Raw genomic sequence first — 17,471 nt, forward strand, 5'->3', positions numbered from 1 at the left:
AGCTTCCCTTCATTTCCTCCACCCCCCACCCCACCCCCCGAGGAACCATTATTATTATTATTTTTTTACCATTATTATTATTGCCATATCTTACACCATCCACTGTATCTGTTCTCCTGCAATTCTGTTATTCATTCCCCTCTTGTGGGGTGACACAGTAAGTTATCATTGCTGTCAGTTCCCCCTGCCCCCCCTTCCCGTACCCTCAGGGAATCATTACTCCTGCTATTGTTCCTCAGGGTTATCTATCTTGGTTTTCATGCATCAAATACTCTTTTTTTTTTTTTAACATTTTATTAGGGGCTCATACAACTGTTATCCCAATCCATACACACATCAATTGTGTAAAGCGCATTTGTACATCGTTTCTCAAAACATTTTCTCTCCATTTAAACCCCCGACATTAGGTCCTCATTTTCCCCCTCCCTCTCCGCTCCCCCCGCATCAAATACTCTTAATGAACATATGTAACACATAACAAGTGTTATATGTGAGCATCTGTAAGTCTAACAAGATTAATGAGGTAAAACAAAGACCGTAATAGTAAGGGGAGGAAAAATTAAGGATAGCGATGTGTTTCATTACCTGATAGGCATTCTTGTTAGCTCCCCATTTCCCCCTCTCCTCCCCTGCCATGCTCTGATCCAGTTACTGTCTCTATAGATCAACCTATCCTGGATTTCACGTACAGAAAATCATGCAAAACAAAACACAATCATACAAAACCATACTAAGCAAACAAGCAAAAAATCCAATCAGAATGACAAGACAAAGGCCTGAGGTTATTGGGCCAAGCAGTTGGTGGTCCAGCTCAGACTTTTCAGCTCATGCTGAAACACCAGCTAATTTCTCAGACATCTTCTCGTCTGTGCTTTAACTTTCCTATTTCTCAAATGAGGCCTCACTGATCTCACCGTCTCTGCTTGACAAGTAGGTTCTTCTCTCCTCAGAGGGAAATCCCCTAAAGCAATAGTTGTTCATTCATTCGTTCATTCATTCATCTAAACAGCACCCTCTTGTTGGACCCTTGTAGTGTTAGCTGACTCTTGTTCCTGCTTGGTTGTTTCCTCCTGAATTTCTTGATCTTAGGTCATAAACCCATCCTTACAGTTAAGGATCTATCTGTAGGCATCCGGCACATCCTTGGGTGAGGACATATCTGTGGTCCAAGGATACGATTTATACTCATTTCTTAGCTGTGTGATTCCTGGCCCATGCAGGTAGTAAGAAAATGAACTTCAAGCATGAGTTAAGAAATGTGGGGTGTCATTTTAGGCTAAGAGGGACACCTCTTGTGTTGCTCAGCAAACTCTTTGAGGTCTACTCGTTCTCCCAGGCTGTAGTCCTTCAAGTGCCCTGCTTTTGCACAAGGATCTCAATGCCCCCTGGGCACGGAAACCTTACCCCTTAGATTAGGCCTATCACAGCGTCACCTCCAGTCTGGCTTTGAGCACCTGGTCTTGGGACGAGGGTTACCCTGTCTGATTGTGGACTCAGCTGTGCATTTAGAGGAGCGTTTGTTGTATTTCAATTGAGAATTCTAGATGTTTGTGATACAAGGGCTTCACTGTCACCCTGTATCTCCAGATGCCCAATGTGTCCCAGGCACTGGGCTAGACGCTAGAGCTGTAGACAAGGATCAGCAGCAGGCACCCCGCAAGAAGGAGCTGGCAGGGTAATGGAGGTGAAGGGCCACAGAGACGCTGGGTGATAAACGCCAGAGGCAGAGGCTCAGGGAGAACATTCGGGCTGCTCGCCTATTTATTCCAGTCCATGGTGACTCTAGAGGCCACCCGCACACTCGTTCTGTAAGTCTTTCCCGAGTGCCCACATACATGGCAGGCTCAGCACTCTCCTCCTTCATGAGCTTTCACACGTCCAGTTCAGCAGTCATGCTGGGAGGGCAGGGCTTTGGATCTGTGCTTTACAGAGAGCCAACTGAAGCTGAGGGGGATTCCTGCGCTGGCTCAGAGGTGGCAGCGAGTAGCACCAGGCTCATATTCAGACACAGGCCATGTGGTCTTCCCGCCACACAGGGCCCCTTTGAGGAGAAGAAAGGTGCCAGACGTGAGTGGGTGCCACGCCCAGAGGTCCTGCACGCTGACGTTGCCGGGTCTGGTCCCACTTCTTGCAGGCAGCTGGGGCCTCCAGTCGGTCTCCCGCCCCATCTCTCAGTGCTGCCTCCTCTCTCTCTCTCACCACAGGAAGGGTACCTAACGAACCCCAGAAGCCTCTGGGAGGACTACCCGCACGTGTATCTCCCGTGAGTATGTCCTCATTCCACCCCTGGGGACAGGCAAGCTGCTTCCCTGGCTTCTCCTTCCCACCATGTGGCCAGCACAGTGCGAGGCCAGCTAGCAGCGAGTCTGGCCGTCCCTTGGGAGCCCATTGGGCTGAGTGCCGGGGAAGGCTGGCTCGTCCAGAGCGACTTTCTCTCCCTGTGGACTTTCCACAGAGACTCTCAAAACCAGAGACCTTCACACCTGAGCCACAGGGACGGATGCCATGCAGGTCGCAGGCTCGATGCCTCCATGGCGACCACTTGAGTTCCTAGCACCTCGCCCATGCCCCTGGCTGGGGCACCTCAGCCCTGCCCACACACCCATGGCTGAGGCTCTACTGAGATGGTCCTCCTGGCCCTTGTTCTCCTCCTCGGGGGGTTCTCTGTGCTGCCAAGAAGGGCAAGACCTCACCCACGTCCCTCAGGAGACATCTCTTCTCCTTTCCCGAGACCCTGGAGCAGCAGCATCCTAGGCCCCTTTGCAGCCAACTGCTCGAGAGCCTGTCTTTGTGGCTCAGTCGTTCAAGTCTCAGGACCTCGAGTGCCCGCTCCCTTCTCCGTCCCCCCACCCCCGAGAAGCCCTCCTCCCCATCTTTGTCATTCTTTTGGTCTCTGTGGACAGTCAGTGTCGCTTTCAGAAGCCATAGGTATGGAAAGAGGGCAGCGGGCTCTCTGCGAGCCAGGGTCCCCAGACTCAGGAAGGTGGAGATGGTGGGTGCTCTTGGCCCCTAACCATTTCTCCCAGGGTATGGTGAGCACCCTCGAGGATTTTTTTTCCTCCATCCCACCCATGTGACTGGCTCCCTTGTCTCCAGCTTCCAGGTGAAGTTTTTCTACCTGTGTCAGCTGGCCTACTGGCTACATGCACTTCCTGAGCTGTATTTCCAGAAGGTGCGGAAGGTGAGTACTCACTTCCTCTGGCTGCTCTTCGCCCACCCCACCCCTCCTCCATCACTGTCTTCCCTGGAGCCTACCCCCATCCCCTTCCCCAAAGTCAGGTGGGGGAAAGGGGAGACAGGTGAGGTAAATGCTGAGTCAACCCCAGAGCAGTCTTCCTCCTCAGGCATTTAGTCCCCCAGCGCCAGGCTCCTGCCTACCACCCCTAGCACACATTCAGCCTTTGGGGAAATCTCACTCCTGGGATTCTAGCCAGTGGATGCAAAAGGTTTTACCTTGTCTGCAGCCCCTTTTTTTAAATATAATTCTCATCGGAATTGTTTCCAAAGCCTGCCTTTCTCAAACCAAACCTTGCCCTCTGCCACCGAGCTGTTAGCTGCCTGCCTCCCCGGTAGACTTCTCAGCCGCCCTATTCCTGGGACTGGGGGTGACTTGGGGCCTGGCCCTCCCTCACTTCTCTCTGCACAGCCCCTCCCCAGCTCACCCTGCCTCTTTATTTAAGGAAAAGTAACTCTTCTGTCTGGTTCTTCCATCCCCAGGAGGAAATTCCCCGGCAGCTCCAGTACATCTGCCTGTACCTGGCCCACATAGCGGGCGCATACCTCTTAAAGTGAGTGCGAGCCTGCGGCTGGCCACATTTCCTGGCCTGCTGCGGCCCCTGAGTGGGTCTGCACGTTCATTGGGGTAGGACCTGGGAATGCAAGGATAGTTCAATAAGCAGGAGTCCATTCTCTCCAGCGACTTGTTCTCAGCCCGGCAGCAGGGGCAGTCACAGATGCCGATAAGGACAGCTTGGAGCCCAGGAGCATGGCCACTGAACCTGAGCAGGAACCAGGGAAGGGTTATGAGAAGCAGCGGTGCCTGAAGGCAGCCGGAATCAGTCTCTGCCTCTCAGTGCCCAGGCAGGTGCTGCTGGAGCGCCCTCTCATCTGGTGTGTGGTGAGACCGAGGGAAGACGCCCCCATACCCTAGCTTGCCCAAGATTATTCTATATGAGAACCAGCTGGGTACTGTTCAGCCTTGAGCGTCTCCTTTATGCAGAGAACCGCATTGCCAAACCCGTGTGTCCCTGCTGACTCAAATGACCCTCTTGAGCTTGATTTCCAGCTGGATAGGGAATTACCCTGCCGGGGCTAGGCTCACCTCTTGAGAACATGCTACATGTGAGGTGCCTGGAAGTCTTGTTCCCTGTGTCCTCACAGCAAACACCCCGTGAGAGTGACGGACTCGGGGAGGTGGGGTCAGGGAGGGTGGCAGCGCTCAATCACCCACCTGCCAGAGGGCCTGTCCCCAGAAACCTGGAGCAACGGCAGTGTCCAGATGGGCCACGTGTGTCGGGACCGGCCCAGCTCTTGGGTTCCCTGTGTTCCTGCAGGGTGGGCACGGAGAGACCAGCTCACACTGCCATCCTAGCAGAGTGTGAGGAGAGCCAGGGTGGCATTTAGGGAGCAGGGCCACGCAGAAGGGGTCCGTGCAGTGTTGTCACAGGTGGAGGAGGCTCTAAGGTCCTCTTTCTCCACCTCCCAACAGTGGCTGGAGTTGCTGCCTGGACTGTGTTCTGTACCTCGGTGTAGGAGGAAGACTGGGTCAGGGACCGCAGGCCCTCCACGGTCCCGTGAGGCCGCCACCTCGCAAGGCCCAGCAGCTTCTCTGGCAGGATCCTTTAGGGAGCAGGGCTTCCCTGCATTCTCTCTGAGTTTTCAGACCTGAACGAGTGTGGGGAGTTTCCCAGGGAGGACAGACTTTCATACGGACAGATGCGAGGCTTCATTTGCTTGAGCGTGGCTTTGGGGTCCCTGATTCTTTCCTCACAGACCTGAGCTCATCCCGAGGAGCTGACCAGGCCCCTGCTCTCCCGGGGCGCCCAGTCTAGCAGGGGTCAGACTGCAGATAAGGAAGCAGGCATGGATGCGTTTCCCCGGGCAGTGGGCACTGAGGGCGGCGCACAGGAGTAAACAGCAGGCAGGCGTGACGGAGTGACGTGTCTCTGGCACATGTGGTGTGATGAGCAGGCCTCTCTGAGACCTGAGGGATGACAGCCTGATGGTGTGCAGGCAGATGGAACAGTACGTGCAAGGGCCCCGAGGTAGCAGCCAGCACAAGCCCAGGGTGGCTGGCATTGAGAAGATGAAGTTGGGGATGAGGTCATGGCCTGGATCGTGTTGGACTTCACGGGCCATGAGAAGACACTGGGGGTGGGGGTGGGGGGTTGGCATTCATCTCGGATGCCCGGTCAGTGAGCCTCAGGTGTGATGGGCCAGGCCTTCGTGGGTCAAGGCGAGCGAGCCTGCCCCAGCACATGTCGGCGTCACGCTCAGCAGGAGCTGCCGTTTCACTCTGCAGCCTTTTCGGGGTGTTTGCATTGCACCCGACCGCCCGCAAGAGGCTGTCCCACATCGAGAATCACAGGCCGGGCCTGGGATTAAGCCACGGGCGGTCAGGGTGGTGCCGGCTGCATCCGAGGTCGGTTTAGTAGCAGATGTGTTGGGCTTCGCCTCCTCGTTGCTTCTTGGCTGGGGGGTGAGAGCCTTGGCTGTGGACACAGGGGTACGCCAATGACAAGATTTCCACAGACAAGTCCAGCCGCCTTTAGTGGGCTTGCTCCCGGGCTGGGGGATAGGGTTGAACACATTGCCCTTAAGGCAACTGCGACTCTATAAGGCAGTGGTTCTCAACCTCCCTAATGCCTCGACCCTTTAATACAGTTCCTCATGTTGTGACCCACCCCCAACCATAAAATTATTTTCATTGCTACTTCATAACTGTAATTTTGCTACTGGTATGAATCTGGCAACCCCTGTGAGAGGGTCGTTCGACCCTCCCAAAGGGGTCAAGACCCACAGGTTGAGAACCAGTGTTATAAGGCAAAGTAGAACTACACCTGTGGGTTTCCGAGACTGTAATTCTTTATGGGAGTAGAAGGCCTCCTCTTTCTTCAAGGGGGAGGCTGATGGTTTCAAGCTTTTGTGCTGTGGTGAGTAGCCCCATGTGACCCACCCTTCCACCAGAGTTCCTGAGGTGATGATGGGGACGCGGGGGGAGTAGAAGGTGAAAATGCAAGGTGACGGCGGAACCCAGCTTTTGCGTGGGGCACTTGACCCAGACAGGACAAGTGACAGCAACACCAAACTCTGAAGCGGGAGGCAGGGCTGGCCAGGGAGAGCAGGCGAGGGTCATCCAGCTAGGGGCAGGGGGGCGGGGCGGGCGGGGGCGCATGGAGAAGCGTCAGGCTGCGCTTTGTCCCCTCAGCCTGAGCCGCCTGGGCCTGATCTTACTGCTACTGCAGTACTGCACGGAGTCCCTCTTCCACCTGGCCCGGCTCTTCTACTTTGCTGATGAGAACAACGAGAAACTGTAAGTGTCCCGAGCGAAGGGCCTGCCCCCGGTTGTGCACTGCTGCCTTCCTGCTTCCCCGCTTCTCTCCTGTCTGGCTAGCCCGTCCCTCCCAGCACCTTCCAGGACCACCCTCTGGACCTCTCCTTGCTTGGGGCAGCCTCCAGAGACCTGGGCAAAGGTACCTCCCTCGCCCTCAAGACTGATGTCTCCCTTCTCGATCTCTTGGAGCAGGTTCGGTGCCTGGGCTGCTGTGTTTGGGGTCACCCGCCTCTTCATCCTCACCCTGACCGTGCTGGCCATCGGCTTCGGACTGGCTCGCACAGAAAACCAGGCGTTTGAGCCTGAGAAAGGCAACTTTAACACCTTGCTTTGCAGGTGAGTGAGGCCAAATCGGCACTTTCTCCAGAGCCTCCTCGACTCTACAGAGGGTCATGTCGGTGGGCCTGCGAGGCTCTGCACGTGGTTACGTAGCTGGAAACCTCTGGAACTGGATGGGGCTCAGCTGGAGATGAGAACCAGCGTCCTGCCCCATTCAGACCTCTCTGCTCCCCGGCCCGGGCTGCTCAGATTGCGGTCAGAGCCGCAGTCCCAGGGTGAAGCCCTGACCCTTACCCACTGCCTTGCAGGGCACAGGAAGTCTTACCTCTTTCATTCCAACTCTACTCGAACCCTTTAAAATCAGGTGCCAGCAGCTAGTGGCCACCTTCAGTGCTGTTTCCATGAGCCCAAGAGGGTGTGGCTTGTCCAGGGTCACTCAGCTTCTAAATGGTGCACAAGATGGGAGGCTGTGCTTGCTGAATGATGTCAGCTTCATTATCGTTCAGCCTCTAGGAGCCCTGGCGATACAGTGCTTATGAGTTGGACAGCTAACCCTAATCACAGCCACCAGCTTCTCTGCAGGAGGAAGACGAGGCTTCCTGCTCCCGCGGAGAGTTGCAGTCTGGGAAACGCACAGGGACAGGTCTACCTTGTCCTGCAGGCTGCTGTGCATCGGCACCAACCCGATGGCAGTGCGTTTGGTTTTGGTTTGGTAGCACTCAGCTCACTGGAACCCCGCCGGTATTGAGGGGACTTAGGCGAGCCGTGCTATGTGCTAAAGGCACAGTAAGAGACAGATATGGAGCCTGCCCCGGCCGGGGAGTAGCCCAGTGGAGGACTGGACAAGGCCCATGGGCCTTGGGCCTAGGTCTTGATTGTCTCCCCAGCCCCGACATGATACCTCCCCTGAAGTCAACAGAACAGAAGCAAGGTGGTGCCGGGGGCAGGGGGAGCCAGAGGGGTGGTGGGTCAGCATTGAACCTGCCTTCTTCCTGGTGATGGTGGTAGGACCGTCTGAAGGGGCTCCTGACCAGAGTCTGGGGACTGTGAGTCAGGCTGACCCTCAGCTCCCTGTGTCTCCCCGCCTAGGCTGTGTGTGCTGCTGCTGGTGTGTGCTGCCCAAGCCTGGCTCATGTGGCGCTTCATCCACTCCCAGCTGCGGCACTGGCGGGAATCCTGGAATGAACAGAGTGCCAAGCGGAGAGTCCCGGCCGCCCCTCGACTACCAGCCAGGCCCATCAAGAGGGAGTCTGGTGAGTGCCAGGCCCCAAGTGGGCACACCCATTCGCAAGCACACTCACAGACACACGCGTGCGTGCACACACACACACACACACACACACACACACACACACACACAGCCTGGGCTGAGCTGGGACTCTGTCCAGAGGCTATCTGACCCGGCCTGCGACTCCTCCTTCCTGATTCCCTCCCATGGGCCCGGGGCTCTGAGGCTCCTGCCAGGGCCTTGCTGGCACGTGGCTGGGCAGAGGCCAGGGACAGATTGTGGGCGGCGCTAGCCTTTCTTCAACTGGGTGTCTCCCCACCACCACCACCACCACTGGAGGGCTGGGCTAGGGTGGGGCTCTGGCAGGGAGCCTGCCTCAAGGCAGCTTGTGGACCCCAGCCAAGTTCAGCCGCTGCAGCTGCCTGTCCCCTGCACAGCGGGCTCTGTCTTCACCTGCCCTCTTGCTCTGAGTCTCAGCCTGCTCTGCCTCCCAGGTGTCCACTCCTCCTCCTCTGTCTTCGGGAACAATTCAAGGTGACCACACATAGTGGGCGGTAGGAGTGGGACGCCCACCTCTCTGTGCGTCTTGCCACCTGCTCTTAGGGCACCACCAGCCTTGCGCTTACCTGTTGCCCAGGGTCTTGTTTGCACCAGGCACTGTGTCTGACTCACCGGCATCTCTGAGAGGCAGCCTGCTTGGCACAAGCTGGGGTGGCTTTGAACCAGACACAGGCAGGGCAGGTGTGGCAGGGCTGCATGCAGCCACAGCTAGGCCTGCCATCTCCACTCCTAGCATGCAGGAGGTACATTAACAACATACACCTGCAGGCAGCAGGCAAGCCTCAGCCTCCGAACCCTTCCCTCTGCTCACCAGCCCTGATTATTGCTCAAAGGGCCGGTAACCTTCAGGGGACCTGAGAGGAAGCAGGACATGGGCACCAACCATGTGGTGTCAGCGAGAAGGCAGCCCCAGCCTCAGAGCAGGCCAGCCTGCTCTCTGCCTGTCCCCATGTCACCTCGGGGAATCCGAGCCACCTCGATACAAAGGGCAGCCCAAGACCCAGCCCCTCAGTCTGGGCTGCTTGTCCAAGATGCTGGGTAGAGCGGGAGCCCTACCTCCACACTGCTCCTGGGACTTGGCCGCCTATGTTCCCCGTGCCCTGTGTGCAGCAGCAGTGCTGGTCGAGTTCCCTGCTCTGCCAGGCCCCCTCCTCATGCTGCCCCCTCCTGCCAGAGGCCGAGCACAAACACCATGTCTGTCTGTCTGTCTCCGAACTTTGCAGGTTACCATGAAAACGGAGTGCTAAAAGCAGAAAACGGAACCTCCCCACGGACTAAGAAACTCAAGTCTCCTTAAGGCCAAAGTGCTGGGTGCAGGAACCCTCTTGGTGGGGCTCCCGGAGGGGTGCAGGAGCCGGGCCTCGCCATGGCCGTCCCGCCAGGTCGCCTTCCGGCGGTGCTGCTCCATCTCAAACAGCACAGGCCTGTCTCTGAGTCAGGCTCCTTTTCTCACTCCTTTGCTTTCTCCTCCGCATTCGTCCAGAAACCATCCTCAGTAAAACCAAAAACTCCCCTCCCTGTCCCTTTCCCTCTCGCTGTCCCTCCCCCTCCCAGTCCTCCGGCTCTCACCTCTGCCCTGGGCTGGGTTTGCCAAGGACCCAGGGTCTCAGAGTCATCTTGCTGCTAGCCTCCTCTTTCTCTGTCTCCACTGCTGCTGCCTTGCGTTCTCTTTTTACTTCGTAACTTGACTTGGTTGTGCAATTGCTTTTCTTTCCCTGTGACTGATCTTTACAATGGGAGGGAGCTGAGATCATAGGGCTGTCTGTCCATCATCTGGAAGCCAGCTTCAGGCCTCAGGACCTGCCTATGCCCTGAGACTTCCTGGCGGGAGCCTCCCCCACCTCTGGGAGCAGGCCCTGGGTGGTCCCTGCGGGGCCATGCTGGAAGAAGTGAGCCTGCCCCTTCTGGATCTTCATCTCCTTGGTGCTGATGGACTGGCTTTGGGTGTGACCTAGAGGGTTCTGCATGCACTGTTGTGCAGGCCTCTCCTGGCAGTGGATGCCAAGGCATTTGGCTTTGGCCCCTGATGACACAGTCCAGAAGGATGGGGTTCACTCCGTTGAGCCCCGTGACTCGAGAGGGCTAGTCCTGGCACGGCAGGCAGCCTGCTGTCACTCCAGCAGGGAAGTGCTGGAGGAAGACCCGTCTTCCCTCTCTAGGTCAAGAACCAAGCATACCAAACATCGGACCTTTCCGGATAGGTAGTGGGCAGCAGATAGGAGATGAACTAGGCTTTTCTCCAGGAGCCTCAGCTGCAGTTGCTTCTCCCACCAATTCACCAGCATTCAAAACCAAACAGCAGTGAACTCACCCTGCCGGGACCTGCTGGTCCTAGACCTCCGCACCAGCCAGCCCTGTTGGGGGCCACACCTGCTACCTGGACTTCATCTCTTGCTGCAGGAACATTTAAGCCTCAAGGGCTCCTGCCCTACACCAGACTCTTGGTTACCCCAAAGAGGGTCGCCCGGGCCAGTGGCCCCCTAGCCTCATTTGTTGAGTGTCCTTTGGAGTTGGTATATTAATAGTTTGCTGATGTCCACCACATGTAGATTGGGGAAGTGGTCTGGCTCACGTTTGGTCTTTTGGTGAGATGACCTGAACCCACTGCATCCCGGTTTCCCCTCGTGTGTTCATTCCCTCTTCTCCCCCCAGAGACAAGGTCCAAGTCCCAAGTTACCTTTCGGGGACGTCCTGATTGGAGTTAGGCTTTTGGGTCCCAATTAGGAATTTCTCGACTGTGCCAAGGTGAAAGGGAGCCGTTCTTGGGGGTCATTTACTAACCTCATGGCACCAGTGCAGAAACCAAGCCTAGGATGTTGACCCTAAGCGGGGGAGATGGGTCTTTTCATCAAGGTAACGCCCCTCCTCCAGCTGACTGGTATTGCAGATAGACTTAGAGGGGCAGTGACTAAGGGCTGTGTTTCCTCCCACCCGGACTGACCATCATGCCATCAGACCATTCAAGAGAAGGCTGCACAAATGGGAAGCTCATCGCCCTGAGCTGCTCTGATAACACCGTTGGGAGCCAGGATAGTGTTGCTCATACACTTCTGCAGCCTACAAAGCAGAAAGGTTGGTAAAAGGGAGGCTGGGCCTTAGGCAAACAGACTCTCTGGAAGCCCGTAGACATCTCAGACGTTGGCAGTACCCGCTAGTGGAGAGATTGAGAATCTGGCCAGCGGCCTCTTCCACCTAGCTCCCTCCACCATGCGCTCGCCAGTACCCCAGTTCTCTCCAGGTGGATTTCTGCAGGATCTCACCAGCTTCCTGGGGGAGGACGCACCCTCTCCAGTGAGCCCAAGCTAGACTGCTGAGTCTTGCTTTTAGTGGATGTGGATGGCAGCCTGCCGTGTGCTTGGTGGAGGCCAGGGCAGCGGGAGGCCTCTCATCAAGGATGTCTTTCTTCATGGTTCCAGTGCTCTGCACCCAAGATCCTCGGGTGCTGGAGATGATGTGACTCCGTGTTCTCTGATGGTCCCGCATTGCCTTATAGTGTGCAACGGCTGGGGTCAGCCTACCTTCCGTTTCCTACAGGACGGAGGTGTGATGAGCGAGAGGAGTTAGCATGCCCTTTTTTCCTCTATAAGGAAGCTGGCCTTGGGTTAGACTGGCATCACATCAGCCTGGGTTTCAGGGGAGATTGTGGGGCTAGCGCATAATCGTAAATCACTTGGACTCCCCAGTGGCCTGCCTGGCACACTCATTTCAGGGCAGAACCAAGTCATTACATAGGCAAGTTGGTTCACACCACGTTGCCAGAGACGGACGGAGCTCAGTTCCCTTCCATGCAGTGAGTTTGCTGGTCTGGCCGTCCCTGGTGTGGCCATTTTGACTTCTTTCTTCACACACACTCTCCTGTGTCCGTCACAAGTGCCAAGCCGCCTGTGAAGGCCCTGCTGTACACCTCCACGGTGAGAGCTCACCAAGAGCTGAGTAGACGCGAATCAACCTCAGCAGCGGTTGCCTTTCTCTCTGAGTGACCCACCAAGTCCCTGGCAGAGGGGGTGGGGGGAAGGGCTGCTCATAGAATGGAGCCCCATGCTCTCCACCCCCGTCCTCCGAGGTTCCATGGTGGGCAGTTACTTTTACCATCCAGGGCTCTGCTGATTGCACTGTTACTACCCGTGTTCCTTTCGAAGGGAGCTACTCAAGTCTAAATGATGGTCTCTCACGGGGAGGGTGCCAGGCTGAGTCAGGAGGAGAGGTGTAAGCAACCCTAACTCAGTGCGTGTCTGAGCCCCCAGACCTAAGTGGTCACTGGGACCCCTTTGCTTGTCTGTCCCAAGCAGAACTTACCAACATCTAAGAAACCAAAGTTGACCCCCGTTGCCCTGGCCTGCTTTCTGCTGCTGCTCTTGGCTGTACCCTCTGGCATCTGTGCTCCCTGAAGTCTGTCGGTATTTCCTTTCTGCCTGCCCTTTGACCTCTTTGCTAAAGAGAGAGTAAGGGGTAGGAGCAGAGATTCCACAGCATGAACATGTTCTACCCTGTGGGTTGGCTGGTGGCTTTTTGTTTGGTTGGTTAAAATGAGAGGTGACTTGCCAGCCACCCAGTGGGATGGTCTTGGTGTGGATTTCCTTTGTCTGCTTTGGCCTCCCTGCTCTGATTTGCCTGTGTCGGAACTAAAAGAAATAGAGGAGTTTGGCTGTAACTAATTCCTGTACCCGAGGACCTCAGAGTCACTAGTGAGAAGCGTCCACTCCCGATCATCTAAGGACTCTTAATTCCCATTCATCAAGAGTTTGCTGAAGGCGTGTGAATTAGGGTGACCCTGGGTGGTCTCACTTCCCCCACTCTGCCTTCCTGGCTCACGGCCTTGTCCCTCAGGAGAGGCCTTTGGGGACCACCCGCTCTTTAACCTTTCAGCAGCCCCTCCTGGAGAATTAGGTCATTGTCAGCAGATCTGAAAAAAACGGAATCCCTCCCTGTTCGTGGTTGGTCCAGCTGCTCACTCTCCACCCTAGTGCTCACTCACATGTTAGCTGGGAAAAGACCACTCCTCCCCAGGGGTCTCTCCTGGCCCCTGGCCCGTAGTCCCTGGGATCAGCAGCACCAGGACTGAGAAAAGCTTTCAGACTTCCTTTGTGTGGCCCCTTGGGCTCACACCCCCCTGGAGGCTTTGTCCTGAGGTCTCACTCGGCTTGTGTAAGAAGTGCCTTTCTTGGCCGTGCAGCCTTCTAGCCTTCGCCTGTACTGCATGGCCAGCTCCGGGCCTATAGGACTCTGTCCTGGGCAGCCAAGGACACCGTGCCTCAGTGCAGTTCCATGTAAAAAGGATGGATTGTGACAGTTTTGCCTTTATTTCAGCCTCCCAACCCACCCACCCCCACCGCGCGCCCCCATGGTGATCATGTCTGGTGTACACTGCCTTGTTCTGGCTTCTCCCATGTTCAGTTGGGTTACGTCAGGAGCATGCGCCGTGGTCAGGAGCATGCGCCGTGGTCTGTCTGCAGGCACCTATTCATGTCTAGGAAGAGAATCCCCCTGCAAGTCACCCCCGTATTCAAAAAGGAGCCCTGACATAAGCTCTCCCGATCTGCTACTGTCCCGTTCAGCCCACAGGCTGTGTGGGCGGAGGGGTTTCCTTTTTGCTTGCCAGACTCCAGCGGTAATGCCCAGACACCCGGCGACAGCGGGCCGCCGCTGGCTGCTGCAGACCCACCTCGCAGCCCTCAGTCCTGGGCCTGCCCCTGGGTAGCAGCAACTCCTCTGCCCCACCCTGCCACCTGCCTTTTCCTTGCTCTCGGGGTTGTGCAATAACTCTCCCAGCAGATGGTCTGTCCCACGGGCCTTTCTGCTCCTGGCAGGGCCCTGCGGCTGGAGGAGAGGGACCCACCGGAGGGGTCGCCGGCACCCTGTCCCTTCGTTGCTGTCCTTGTCGTGACCCTGGGCGGGTTTCCGTGGTGCGCTCGTACATGTAGCATCGCCTTAGACATCAGTGTGTGTTACACCTGTTGAGAAGGAAAAGCCCAACCTAGCCCTGGAGTGTGAGTCTGCGGGGGAGGGGGGGCTCTGTTGGGGCGCCTGTGTTATCACCGGCACCCCTCCGGGAGGTGTCGCAGGGTTCCATGTTCCCGTGGAAAGGAAAAGGGAGTCTTCAGAACCAGCCCGGCGCGCGCGCGGACACGCCCCGGTTTACCTGGTAGAATCCTGCAGCGGTCGCCACTTTTGTGGGTGCAGATTCAAAAGTTGGCGTGATGAGACTGTCAACCTCATTGTCCAGTTGTTCTGTTTCACAAGCACCGGGAGGATGAGGGAGGCTGCTGGTCCCTGAGCAACGCATAATGCAAATGTGGACGATTGGTCTCGTCGTTTTTTTTACTTTAGCCTGTTCATGTCATGGACCAAATTCCAACATGGAACTCAAGGAAAATCTGTACCTGCCGTATTTATGCTTTCATGTAACGGGGTGGGGGGTGGGGCCCTTTGTACCTGGGGGAAATTTTTTTCAAAATCCTCTTTCCACTGTTTCGCTCTGGTTTTAAAAGAAATGACAGTTTTGTATGGATTTTTTTAATGTACATTTGGAACACATGATCAATAAATATTTTCTGAAATAACAATAAAAGGCATAGAATGACCAGTCTCCTTGTCTTTGGTATCATTCATTGTGAGCTTCTATAGAATACTGCTTCCCACAGTCTTATTTGCTGTGGGCTAGTGCTAAGCTTCCTTCTGTCCCCTGAGTCCACAGCTCCCAATCAATGCTGGGGTGACTGGCATAATTAGTGCTAGGTGCTACCGACTCATAAAACCCTACCGGTGGTGGAACCCAACACAGCCTGTCCTACAGCTGGCCTCCGCACAGTGGTTGGCTTTGAGCCCATTGCTGCAGCCACTGGATCGATCGATCTTGTCCCGGGTCTTCCTCTTTTTCACTGAACATGATACCTTTCCTAAGCATGATGCCCTTTTCCAGGGACTGGTCTCCTGGTGACATGTCCAAAGCACATGACACAACAATCTCTCCATTCTCACTTCGAAAGAGCATTCTGGCTCTACTTTCTCCAAGACAGATTTTTTAAAAAAAGAATTTTATTGGCATATAATTCACATACACAATTCAATAGTTCAAGCATATTTTTTAATGTTGTACCGTCATCACCAAAATTAATTCCAGAAAATTTTCTTCTTCTTAGTTCCCCATTTCTCCCTCCCCTCCCTTGCCATACCCCCAAGAAGCCAGTAATCCAGGTACTGTCTCTGGATTATCACCTGGCCGTCAGGTGCAGGAAAGAACCATAGGAAAACCTTGGTAGTGCGTGGTACTTTGAGTAATCTTCACCAGCACTATAAATCGAATGCACCAATTTTTCTGCAGTGCTCCTGATTTAATATCTTTTCATATGCATAGGAGGCCATTGAAACCCCATTGCTCTGGCGCAGCTCGTGACAGACTTGTCCATTGCACGGTGTCCTCTGACTTCTTGACTCCTTTCCATGAGCATGGACCTAAAGCAAAGCAAGATGAAATCTTTGAGACCCTCGATCTTTTCTCCATGTGTCATGCATGATGGTATCTACTCTGAGGATTTGGGGCTTCCTCTCCTTGAGTTGCCGTCCACACGGAAGGTAGCAATCCTTGATCTTCATCAGCAAGTGCGCACAGTCCCCCTTGTGCTTTCAGCAAACACGGTGTGACCTCTGCATCTCTTGGGTAGTTAAGAAGTCTTGCTCCAATCCTGGTGTAGCGCTCTTCTTCAGTTGGTCCATCTTCCCAGTTTATTGACTCAGCTTACAGATGGAATACGCGGGATGAGATCATATGACCTGATGCAGGCCTTCCTGGATTTGAAATCCCACCGCCTTCCTCCAACCCTGATGCTGCCTTCTTCAAATAGGCCCCGTAAGGTAATTAGTAACATTGGGTGGCTGTACTGCCATTCTGATTTTGGTGGTTTCTGTCATTTGTTAAGGAGCTCCGGTGGCGTAATGGCTTGCCTATCGCACTGCTAACAGCTAGGTCAGCAGTTCAAAAACAAACACCAGCCACTCATGAGGAGAAAGGTGGAGCTTTGTCTGGGGGGGTGGGGGGTGTCACAGTTCAAACCAACTCAATGGGACTGAGTTTGGTTTCTCATTTGGTGCCCTTGTATTAACTAGCAGTGAGTGGGGGCGCCATGGGAGTGAACTGCTGGCACTGGTAGTCTGTGAAATAGAACTGATACTGGTAGTCTGTGAAATAGAAATGACGCCTCATCATGCTGCTAACACATCACAGCTTCTCACTTTTTTGTCCCTCTCGATAAGCTGAAAATTATTAGTATGCGGTCTTAGAATGTCAGCATACATCGTCAACTCAGCCGTGGCTACATGGCCAACCCAGTGACATTGATGGGATTTTTCATGGCGTGCAACCATTCTCATGAGGCTGTTCTCAGTAGCGCCTCCTTCGTTAACATAAGCGTATTGCCCCCTTAAGGCACTTAGGGCATCTTTGAAATTGCTGTTGGCCCTATGATGCCGTAGAGTTCTTAAAAGAGCATAACGCTCAAGGCAGGTTTTTCCTTTTTTAATCGGAAGCTCAACCTTTCAGTTTTAAAGAGATTGCAGGGGATATTTGTGATTTAAGTTCTAAAGAGGAAAACTTAATAATTTCAGGAACTCACCCAGTCCCCATGGCCCTAGAAAGTCTAGAGGCCATGAGGAGTTGAAACTGTTCTGTGTTTTCTCCCATGCGATGAAGAGTCTTCTGGAGAATGCTTGATCAAGATGTTCAGTGGGGTAGCTGAATACATCCACTCATGTCGTGGAGCCAGTTAGCCACGCATTCCATGTCTTCGTGTTCCTGGCTCTCCTTCCTTTCCTTCTTGCTCCTGATGAATGGAGACTGACTGTGCATTAGATGGCCACGTGCAAGCTTTTAATACCTTCTCACTCTTGGGTCAACTTGGAAATGGGCTGCAAAGTGAAGCGTGAGGCAGCCCGCTTAAGGAGCATAACCTGAATGATGTCAACTTTGTTCAAAGCACTTCTCTGTGAAGCTCTCCTAACAATGACAGCAAGAACTCCAAACCAAACGCACTGCCAGAGAGCTGATTCCAGCTCACAACGCCACAGGGCAGAGTAGAATTGCCCCCATGCATTTCCGAGGCTAATTGTTACAGGAGTAGAAAGCCTCATCTTTCTCCCACAGAGCAGAGGGTGGCTTCAAACTGCTGACCCGCTGGCTTAACAGTCCAACACATAACCACGACGCCACCAGTGCGCCTTAACAATTACGGTGAGGATGACGTTTTAATAATGAGCCCCACTGGATGCAATAGAAAGAAGCTGTATTTTACCTAGTGGCGTTTTTTTAACTCAGAAAACAAAAGAGATGAAAAGTAAGTTAGAAATATCATCAGAACT

General features: G+C 54.6%; 1 protein-coding gene across 1 annotated transcript in view; it reads left to right on the forward strand.

Moving 5' to 3' along the window:
- TRAM2 (translocation associated membrane protein 2) overlaps positions 1-13,106 on the forward strand; it is a 94,146-nt gene extending 81,040 nt beyond the window's left edge. Inside the window, exons 5-11 of the mRNA XM_004696356.2 lie at positions 2,205-2,263; positions 3,097-3,181; positions 3,718-3,788; positions 6,428-6,532; positions 6,746-6,889; positions 7,922-8,085; positions 9,344-13,106. Coding sequence (XP_004696413.1) covers positions 2,205-2,263; positions 3,097-3,181; positions 3,718-3,788; positions 6,428-6,532; positions 6,746-6,889; positions 7,922-8,085; positions 9,344-9,417 — 702 coding nt within the window. The 3' untranslated portion in view covers positions 9,418-13,106. The remainder of the gene's footprint in view (positions 1-2,204; positions 2,264-3,096; positions 3,182-3,717; positions 3,789-6,427; positions 6,533-6,745; positions 6,890-7,921; positions 8,086-9,343) is intronic.
- The last annotated feature ends 4,365 nt before the right edge of the window (positions 13,107-17,471 follow it).

The sequence above is a fragment of the Echinops telfairi genome, unplaced genomic scaffold (assembly GCF_000313985.2).
Source record: "Echinops telfairi isolate 266 unplaced genomic scaffold, ASM31398v2 ScPeMD7_3533;HRSCAF=4204_1, whole genome shotgun sequence".
In the NCBI taxonomy this organism is placed as follows: Eukaryota; Metazoa; Chordata; class Mammalia; order Afrosoricida; family Tenrecidae; genus Echinops; species Echinops telfairi.